Genomic DNA, 11,203 nt, shown 5'->3' on the forward strand with positions numbered 1-11,203 from the left:
GAGGAGCTTAACATGAACAGCTGGAGTGTATATCATCTGGTGGTCCTTGCCTTGCACTTTGTTAATGGGTCTAGTGCTGAGTATAATAATAGTGGTGAGTATTTAAAAAAAAATCTTAATTGACAGAACAAATATTCAATATTTATTATTTAAAACAACATTCAAATAAGCTGATTACTCATTATTTTCATGTGACATCTGTCTATCTGTCTATCTATCTATCTATCTATCTATCTATCTATCTATCTATCTATCTCTCTCTCTATCTATCTCTCTCTCTATCTATCTATCTATCTCTCTCTCTCTCTCTCTCTCTCTCTCTCTCTCTATCTCTCTCTCTCTCTATCTATCTATCTCTCTATCTCTCTCTCTCTCTCTCTCGATCTATCTATCTATCTATCTATCTATCTATCTATCTATCTATCTATCTATCTATCTATCTATCTATCTATCTATCTATCTATCTATCTATCTATCTCTCTCTCTCTCTCTCTCTCTCTCTCTCTCTCTCTCTCTCTCTATCTATCTGTCTATCTATCTGTCTATCTGTCTGTCTATCTGTCTGTCTGTCTGTCTGTCTGTCTATCAAGAACTGCTAGAAAATTTTGTAGCTGAAGAGCATGAGAAAAGACTTTGCAAGGTATTATGACAGTAACATAAAAAGTTCCCTAGAAGCAATATAATTAGACTCACCACAAACACGTAAAGGTCATAGGTTTAATTTTTAGGAATGGAGCATATGACAAGCACATTCTTCTCAGTATACATTTAGACAAACATCTGATGATGATGATAAGCTTGCTGATAAGTAGCGGTGCATCATGGTGCATGAGCTGTCTGGAGAGCCACATCAAAAGGCCTGAGGAGGGGGCGGCGTTCACATGAGCTGGTATATCCTGTATACCCGACAAAGATTCACATCAGAACACACTGATTAAGTAAAACCCCACAGTTTCGCAATAATGTTATTCATTCAGTCAATTTCATACTGTAAACACTCACATATTACTCATACTGTAATCTCAAACAACATCTGTGAACTTTTTCAGCATTTGCTGCTATGACTTTTTTAAATATTTATTCATATTTATGAAAACATTTTAAACATTTTCTGCTGTGAACATTTTTAAAACTATAATAATTAAGCCTATAACAATGACAACTTGATTGTATATATTCTTGTTAATTCCGCTACTCAGCAAATAAATAAATACATGGACATGAAGTACTGATTTCAGTTAAATTATGCAATTTTTTCTGCTAGGAAAATATGGTCCCTTACAATGCACAACCTGATCGCATGAGAAAAGTAACTTAATTATGAATTGGCGATTTGGCATGAAGTTGTACAATGTGATTCATGTAGGTCCACCTTTAAACTGTCTAAACTGTCAGTGATGCATAAGCAGATTGTAAGAAAACAAATTCATATGAATTAGCCACCAATTTGTTAAACAGTTAAGAACTGCCATGAAAGTGGCGCAATTTACAGTAGGCTAATATTAGAAGTCCTCAGGTCATTTTCACGACAAGATAGTGCCAGTTGTGTTTGTATGAAATGAATCTGAGGTGTGATACCCCTAGTGAAAAGTAAATATATAGAATTTTTACTTTTTTTTTACTACATTTTAACTGTATTTAAAATGTTTTTATTTCATGTACTAACTGAAAATACACTGTAAATGTAGTGATTTCATGCTTTCATCAAGCACAAATTTAGTGCACTACAAATTAATTTGTAAAATAGTATACCTTTTACAAATGCAATTGGGGAAGAATTAAATATATATTCATCGCTAAGAGAGTACACTGGCTAGGTTCTTAATTCCATCTACAACATGTCTGAAACTTGTTTAAAGTGATTTTCATAATGGTGTTCTCTGGGAACAAAAAATACTTTAAACAACCTACAAACGCACACACACACACACACACACACACACACACACACACACACACACACACAGACAGACCCATATATAATATAAACTAACAGGATGAAACCTTTGAAAGAGGATGGCCACTTCATAACCCCAATGACATGGCCATGCTCACTCAGCCAAACAACTAGTCTCTGTAAGGGATGAATGAAGCATCTTATGATCCTGTAGATGCATGAAGGCCATATTAAGGTTTGTCTGTGGGGATTGTTTGTCCTGTATGTTATGATATCATTAAAGTAAACAAGGCTGCTGTATGAGTTCTCACCTAATACTATGGCACATTCTGTGTATTGATATTTATTTGTTCCTTTGGCCCTTAAAAGTGTCTGAAGTATTGTAATAATGTGATTTTAACATAGGCCTAAATATAGGCTACTGTATGTTCAGTGAAGGGGGCTTGATAAGCCAGTCTCTCTTCACTTTATTTTCACGGGCTGTGAAATGGAATTCACCAACAATTGTTTTTTGCGGTTTTGCTAAACATCCGAACTCGCCGGAGTGCCCACTGTTAGGAATCTGTGTTGCAGATTTGGCACATTTTTCAAAAGAAACCTTTGGAGTCAAACTCATTGCAACAAAAGATACAAGTCTCACCATGTATTTCAAATCTGAGAATGATGAAATAATTTTAAGATGATGCTGTGTAATTTATTTATTGTTTTATTTATTTTAGGTAAGGCTGTCTTTTTGGGCAAACAAAAGAAAATGAAAGGTATGAATTGAAACAAAGTATGTTTCTGCTAACAGGTGCTGCAAGGGTAGAATTTCCAAACGCAACTTTTGCCTACAGCACAAATCCCTCTAACTGACTCTCTTAAGCTGTGCTATTATTTATAAAGATTAATTTATTGCATTAGAAGCACACACTAATGATGCCATTAACACACTTCAAGTTTACTTGGAATTCAATTGCAATGTGTAGTAAAGTCACTAAAAGTAAAGGATAGTATGACCTCAGTTTGTTATCAGCATAATATTAATGTATGTTCAACACTCTTGTAATTTAATTACAATTGTAATGTCACCAAACTACATTTGAAGTTATTCTGAGTGAATTCTGCATTTCAAAACTTAAATACAAGAGTGGATATTTAAAGTGTACTTAAGTATACTTGGAATAGATCCACTTTAGCACAAAATTTAGCACAAACAATACATTTAAAAAAAACTTTAGTTCAACCACTGCTTTTGCATTACTAAAATACATTTACAAAATTAGTTGTTCCAATTCAACAGACTTTATGTATTCCAATTTGTAGTGTAACAAATACATTTAATTATACTAAAGTACATACAAATAAATTGTGCTTAAGTATACTATTTGTTCACTAGGGACAAAAAATGTGAAAGTAGCTTTGGTTTGCTGTTCAGCGTGGTCATGGACAATGGTGAATATTAGGAAAATCATACCACTGTATGGCATGATTGACCAATCAAAATCATTACACATCCAGTCGCGGTACATCCAGCTTGCAAAATAAACACTGACACTGTGATCAGGGCATTGATGCAAAATACTGAAGACCACAGATTTCATTTTCAGTATAATCGATAAGCGAAACAGATTACAATTAACAGATTACAATTAACAGGCCTTGTTTCTCACTAATGCAAAATGGTACTAGTTGCATTAGTGAGAAACAAGGCCTGTTAATTGTAATGTGTTATTTAGCAATGCTAATTAATTATTGGCAAATATCAGACCGCTGAATGCCAAGATTGATCAGATTTTTCACTTTCTGCTGAATTTTGTATAGACCTACAGTACTCATAATTATTCTGCTTGTTTCAAGGTGAGATATTAGATATTCCCCCGGACCAGATTGTTTTTAATATTAGTAATACACTGCATGGTATTACTGCAACATGGAGGACCCCAGATAATAATAATAAAATATCCCCTTCTTGTTATGAAGCTGAAGTGCAGTACAAGAACCAGTGTGTCAAAGACTGGAAGGTACTTAACACTCACAGACACTTACACATTTGATCTGCAGTAAGACTCACTTTTAGCACAAACCTGAGAAAAGCAGACTTGTATTTGCTGGGAAAATGCGCATGAATTTTGATGTAAAATGACACATGCTATTCAAAGCAATGCAAAGTTGGAAAATCTTACAGCCTGCATGTATTTGCTTGCATGCAGGGAGGTCAGAGTATTCAAGTGAGACAACAACATGAGGTGTACAATCTGGACCTGTCCACTCTCAGCATGAAGACGAATTACGATTTCAGAATAAGAATGAAGCTGGGGTGTCTAGACAAGAACTGGAGCAAGTGGACAAAAGTGCAAAGTTGGGGAAACAATGAAGGTACCGTCTCTTTGTCTTTGAAAGACCATGTGTTCAGATTCAGGACCAGAGCCTGGTTTGATAAATAAGCATTAATTTGGTCATCAGCCATAGCAATATATGTATAAGATATTTACGATCTCTTTACTAGCTTGTACTGAACTCTGAGCAATTCTAGAGTTTTTGTGGTTCTTCTCATGATAATTTGTCTCTAGTATGAATCACTTTTGTAGTTGTATTCTTCAAGTTTGGTTTGGATAAGTTAAATGAAATATAAGCAGAAGTAAATTATTACATATATTCTTCTATGTGTGTGTGTGTAAAAAGCTTCAGAAATAAACTAAACATTTTGTTCACAGGTGCTTGTATGTTAGAAGGATCCGCCTACATATGGGTTTACATTTTGATAATTGTGTTGCCACTAACCGCCTTTCTTCTTGTCTGTCTGTTGACTCAACAGGGGTGAGTATTAACCAGCACTTCAGTTATTATAATATCCTTGACACTGTTTTTTATCAAACGTCTGAACGCTTTGACATTCTTTGGTCTTGAAAGAGTTAGAAGACTGATCTTTCCTGAAGTACCAGATCCCAAACACTTCAAAAATAAAATCATGGACACTGAACAGTCTCAGGTAAGGCCAACGCCATCCATAATATTAAATGCATTTATTTGACAGAATACACCTAAAGATCTTTGTAGTTCTTACAGCTGGAAGAGAATTTGCACTTTCACACCATAGGATTCTTGTTTTTAAAGCAGAGGTTTTGTTTTACAATAGAAATAACACACAATCACAGATCAAATGTGAATTCTGTGCTTAAAAATGTGAAGCTAGAGTTGCTAACAAGTTGCTACATTTGGTATTTAAACGTATGTCCTTGTGGTAGTTGTTAAAACTGTAGTAGCATTTTGCACACATTTCAAAATTTAATTATGTTGTAGAACAAAACATTAAAGTTTCTCAGAGAGTGTTTTTTAACATGTACAACAAAACACTATAAAAACCTGAGAGGTTAAAATCTTTTTCCCAGTATTTCAAAATTTAAAGCTGTTTAGCCTATTTGTAATGTCAACTGGGCTTAAAGCATGATCTTAAACGATAAAAGAACACAGTTTAAGGCATTTACATAACACATTGTTTATTAAAGGGATAGTTCACCCAAAAAATTTAAATTCTGTTATTAATTACACACCCACATGTCAAAACCTGTAAAGATCTTCGTTCATCTTTGGAACACAAATTAAGATATTTTTTTGATGAAATCTTGTAGATGAAACTACCACGTTCAAGGCCCAGAAAGGTAGTAAGGACATTGTTCAAATAGTCCAGTGGTTCAATCTTAATGTTTCGAAGTTATGAGAATACTTTTTGTGTGCAAAGAAAATAAAAATAACGACTTTATTCAACAATTTCTTCTCTTCCATGTCAGTTTTTGATGCGCGTTCATGACAGTGTGCATTCCTCTGCTTACAAACAAGACGCAGTGCATCCGGGTTCAAAGTCAGAACGAAGGCTCCTGCGTCAAAGACTGACAGGGAAGAGAAGAAATTGTTAAATAAAGTCATTATTTTTGTTTTCTTTGCACACAAAAAGTATTTTAGTAGCTTCAAAAAATTAAGGTTGAACCACTGATGTCACATGGACTATTTTAATGATGTCTTGACTCCTTACTACCTTTCTGGATCTTGAACGTGGTAGTACCATTGCTGCCTATGCAGGGTCAGAAAGCTCTCAGATTTCATCAAAAATATCTTCATGTGTGTTCCAAAGATCTCAAAGGTCTTAAAGGATTGGAACAACAAGAGGGTGTTAATGACAGTATTTACATTTTTGGGTGAACTATCCCTTTAAGAATCGACCACACACCTTGTTTTTACCTATTTTATTTACTTAATTACAAACCGTATGGAAATTACTGAGAAAACTCATGGCAAATATGCATTCTGGATTGGCCCACTCTCAATAAGAGTTGTTTTTTTTAGCATTATTATCTATGGTTCCATGGAGAAACTTGTACAAAATGTACCAAAAGTTTCTAATTGTGGAAAAAGGTGCTTTAGATTATTAAAATGTTTCCCACACTAAAAAAATGTTTTAGAAACTTTCTTTTTTTTGATGTATGGATTGTAGTCATGATTGATTAGCTCTAATTAAATAATTTTGTCTGTCATTTCCTTTCTTAGTGGTGGGGGAACCTTACACAGTGGAATGAGGAATGCTCAACAACAGATATTGAGATTATTGACAAGAACGAAAGGGAAGAGCAACATCAAACTTTGGTAATACAGCCCATGTACACCAGCCCAGAGCAACATGACAGCATGTACCGCATCTACTCCTCTGAAACACCTGGTGAAATCACAGAAGTACAGTACTCTCGAAGTGTGTTGGGATATATTGCCCTTTAAGGCCACAGAGAGTGGCTGAAATCATATCCATGAGTCAATTTAATGCTTTTAAGATTGATATTTGATTGGTATAACACATGGGGTAAAATCTTTTATGCTTGCTAGTGTCTCAGGTTTGTGATCATCACGGTTTTGATGCTTAGCATGGCTCTGTTAGCCCCTGCCGGTAGATCCTGTAACTACACCATCTGGATACAAAAAAGCATCTTTCTCCATTAACGGCCATTCAAACTCAGCTACCTATTCTGATGCAACTACAGTCTTTTAAGCAACAAAAGTATTTTAAGTGCCTTTGAGATGAATGGGAATACTAAATTATATATTTCTTTAGGTATTATCGATCTCATTGGTTACTCCTAAAGTCTGAGATCAGGATTGTGGTTAAAGCAAACTAGTGCACAAAAAATTATTTTAGCACATCAGCTTGTTACAAACAATGTGAGTGCAGTACAATAATTGAACAATGGAGGGCACTCTGACTATCCTGAAGTGTTAAAGAAGATTTGAACCATATCAAAGCCAACAAGGAACACACTCTTCACAGCATCACAGCCCTCTCTTAAGGGAGGATGTACGTTAATTTGAAGACTGATTTAAAAGATTAATGTGAAACTGCATAATAGATGTAGAGTTTCAGTGTGACGGTGTAACAAAGTGAGGGCCGCAGCCACACACTCTGATCTGTTGTGATTGATGAACTGGAATGGGGGTGAAGAATATGAGCAAATAATCATTAAGAGATAGAAGCAAAAATTAACACCACACAGGTGGATACATGAATGTAAAAATTTACAGTTTCAGTTGTACCTGTTGCAGCTTAGAAAAACTGACCAGCCGATTTTTATTTCTTTTTTGTAAGGTAATAGTATTGGCTTCATGAGCGAGAAGTGGGATCCAAAAGTCTGAGACCACACTGAAATTTTTTCTACATTTAAACCTGAAAATGTAGGAAATAATTTGAAAAAAAGATTTAAAAAATAAAAAGGAAAATGTACAAAACTTTAAAATGCAATTTTTTATTTATTATTATTTTTTAAATATAAAGGAACATTTAGTGCACTGCAATTTCACGTCATTTATCCAGCAAATTTGAGACAGTCATGCAAGTTTATTTATTGTCTTGCATTTTTTTTCACTCAAATTGCTATATTGATCATATAATTGGTAAATGGTAAATATGAAATTAGAAAAAGGTTACAACATAAAAGCATTTTTACACACGGTTTCAGATTTTTGGACCCTTACTGTACATGCATTTGACCAAATACTGCATAAAAAAAATGCATTGTCTTTTTATTGGACAAATCAATTTTCCATCTATTACATTTCAATTATTTTTATATTTTGTCAATGTCTTTGCTCAAAAATTAAAGTACTTGTGCTTTTTACTTTTGGATTTAATAAGAGCTTCATTTTTATGTCCACCAGTGGTGTACTGCTAACTGTCTTTGATACGCAAACCCATTTCTATGGGGATGTGACTGAAGCCTGGATGCTCAAGATTTCCCCAGTAACACCTGTGTGCTCACTGACGGTTCAATAGAAATGATCTTTTAGATAGAGCGGCGGGGAATTACCTTGCAAATAAAAAAACAACAACTGATCAACGAAAAGAAAAAGTTTACTCAGAATAATAAATGATGTGAGATAAGATAAACTGCTTTCACTATATGTAATTTCCATCTACGCCTCTTACAGAGAAACTATTTTCCAAGAAGGGGCACTGGAGGTGGTATAGGTTTGTATTTCATACATGATAATTGTTGTCCGTTCATATAGGCTAACAATCGGATGTAGCTAGTCACCACTTGACTGTTATATGAGAGTTCACACCAGCTAAAGTCTTCATACCTCCTCCAGCTTACATAAGAGAAGCAACAAACAGCTTGCTCGATTAATAAATTAAGTATGCTAAATATGGCTCACAGTCATGTTTCTGCAGAGCTATTTAATGATAATCAACACTCAAACAATTACATCTTTACACTTTTAATTATACATTGTGCTTTTCTGTCTGGCAAACGTGAATGAATCGTGTTCCCTGATGAATTGTTCTCCAAAGCATTAAGCAAAAAAGTGTGGGTCTATCTGTGATGACACACACACACACACACACACACACACACACACTCTTTCACACACAAAAAAAGAGATCAGCCTTGCTGGACTAAAATGTTTTATTTATTGTAATGCTTTAGTGGGGGAAGACCCAGTTCATGCATTCATTATCATAAAGGCCCCGAGACATTCCGCACAAAGAGCGAGACGAGTTTACGTGCCTTCTACGACACCTAAAGAACGTGCAGGTGGAGGAACGACTAGCTGTGGCGATGTGACAGAAGATGACAATGTCAAAGAACCGCCATCTCTAGCACATAAACTGTCCCTGAAGCAGACACTTAAGGGAGATGTAAAGTGCTACACATCTCTGCGTTGTCTTCACTCTCATCAACTTGTTTTTAATATGGTGCGATGAATGTGTCAGGGCCCCCAGGCGGTAAATGGGGGATGACAAATGTTACTGCAAGCAAACCCACTGGAGGCTGACCATATTGTACCTGTGCCGGGCTTCTTGATGCTCCTTTTTATCAAAAAGCTCAAAGAAGAAAAGCCTCTTTTGTCACCTTCTCTTTTGTGTCGTATGTGAGCATGTGCTCGGTGGATGCACAGTAAAACAGATGTTGAAGATTCTCGCAAAGACTCGATAAAAAAGACTGTGGAGGCCCTCTTTTCTATTCAATTATTTAGAGTTGAAGAAAGAAGCAATAGTATCAACATGTTTCCTCTGAAGCCCAAACGTTCTTGAGGAATGAATAACATATTTATATAGTGACCCGTGCCAAATAGCCGGAAATGGAAACGAATACCTTCTAATGTATTCTGGATTGCTGTGAACCTCTAAACTCAATGTCAAATTGCACAAAATTGCTGACAAAAGCACTTTTTTGTGCAGTTAAATATATTGTTTTCCTTTCTGCCTTTCTAGAGAAGTCAAAAACAACTCCATCCTGTTGCTATTTAATTATATTAAAGCTTAAAAAAGTGAAAACTTCCACACCTCCAACAAGCGTATTTTAACTGCACTTGCACGCTTGATAACATAAAAAGGTGTCACTGCCAAGCGGTGGGGTAATGCTTCTAATTATGTTGAACCCAAATAAATAAATTATTTGCTTTTCACCAGGCGAGCGTGACAGGTTTGCCAACAGCCTGACAAATGGAAGAATCGTTTGCAAATGCAACACGCATATATAATGTACAGCGGTGGAGAGCCTCAGACAAGGCGAGAGCTTGACAGCCGTTTTTTCCCCCTCCTGTGTTAACAGCCTCAGTGCTCCTCTCAAAATAAAGCTCTGTTTAAGGAGTATAAGGTCTGTGTTGCAGTAAGCCTGATTGTGCCAAGCCTGATCTGGTATTCATTAGTGCTTATTACTTGTGACCTCACCTGCAAGTCAAGCCTGTCACGATTAAGCCTGTTCCTTTGACACTTGCAAAACTTTCCTCTGTGGTTACGGAAGACGACACCAGACAGACAAATTACACAAACCGAAGGTTTCGGAGTATGAAGCGAGTTGTCATTGGGCTGCTGCACCGATTAAGTCTACAGTATGAAAAACAGAGACAAAGAGATAGGTAGTTTGTCAGGGGCTTTCCAAAGAAACCATTGTGTCTGTGGGAGGAAAGATTTGATTATTAGTTTTTGCCACTAGCACAGATGAGAGGAGGAAGTCTCAGCGGAGAATAAGGCGGATGCGTGGTAGTGGGCGTGGAGCCGGCAGTGAGCTGATGTTGTATTCAGCGCTCTCCAAAGGTCAACCTAAAACTGTACTGTTGTTCCTTAAGGATGAATGGCATACATTCATTATATAGGCGCTCTGTTTAAAAACCCAGCAAGCTGCCAACGTAGGCCGCGTAGTAAGGCATCATAGGCCAGCTCCCAACACTGAGGCTGTTCCAAAAGGTTGGCACCACGATTATACTGCTTTCTTAGATACTTTCTTTTTGGTAGCTTAAGCAAAGAAGGCAATCCCATTGTGAGCTCTGTGGGGGGAAAAAATATGGTGGACGAAGCAAGAAGAATTACTGTACTATATTCAATGCCAAAAGTATTGATAAAAACATTTAAATCCAATTAAATGCCAATTTCTGTCATGAAACTCTGGATGGTGCAGGCTGATGGGTCGTTAACGCAAATTGATGATATTCACAGCGTTAAACAACTTGGCACAAGCTGATTGGTTCATGTTGCATATGCAGCCAATGAGCTTACTGCTTTACATTTAAATGGCTAGTTAGCATTCACTAGATCAGTTCACAGCACGCTTTCGAGTTCCTCTGAAACCCTCCACCTTCCCCAGCTCCACCTGTATAGATCGCTACCTGTTACTTTATATGCTATTTGTGCAGTAGCAGTATGTCTTAAATACTCACAGCACTGTATCAGCATATGTATTGGCAGTAGCAAATTCCTGTACTTGATTTACAGCAGAAACAGCAGCAATAATCTACAACAACAGCAATAACCAACAGCAGCAGCAATTTAGCAGCGTAACAGAT

General features: G+C 36.3%; 1 protein-coding gene across 1 annotated transcript; it reads left to right on the plus strand.

Moving 5' to 3' along the window:
- LOC107597586 (cytokine receptor common subunit gamma-like) lies at positions 1-7,478 on the plus strand. Its single transcript, XM_016288725.1, has 7 exons — positions 1-94; positions 2,617-2,655; positions 3,737-3,900; positions 4,090-4,255; positions 4,594-4,696; positions 4,790-4,868; positions 6,422-7,478. Exons 1-7 carry the CDS (start codon positions 13-15, stop codon positions 6,644-6,646), a joined length of 858 nt encoding a protein of 285 aa, XP_016144211.1. The 5' UTR covers positions 1-12; the 3' UTR covers positions 6,647-7,478.
- Positions 7,479-11,203: the final 3,725 nt, after the last annotated feature.

This window comes from Sinocyclocheilus grahami, unplaced genomic scaffold (assembly GCF_001515645.1).
Source record: "Sinocyclocheilus grahami isolate Dianchi unplaced genomic scaffold, SAMN03320097.WGS_v1.1 scaffold233.1, whole genome shotgun sequence".
In the NCBI taxonomy this organism is placed as follows: domain Eukaryota; kingdom Metazoa; phylum Chordata; class Actinopteri; order Cypriniformes; family Cyprinidae; genus Sinocyclocheilus; species Sinocyclocheilus grahami.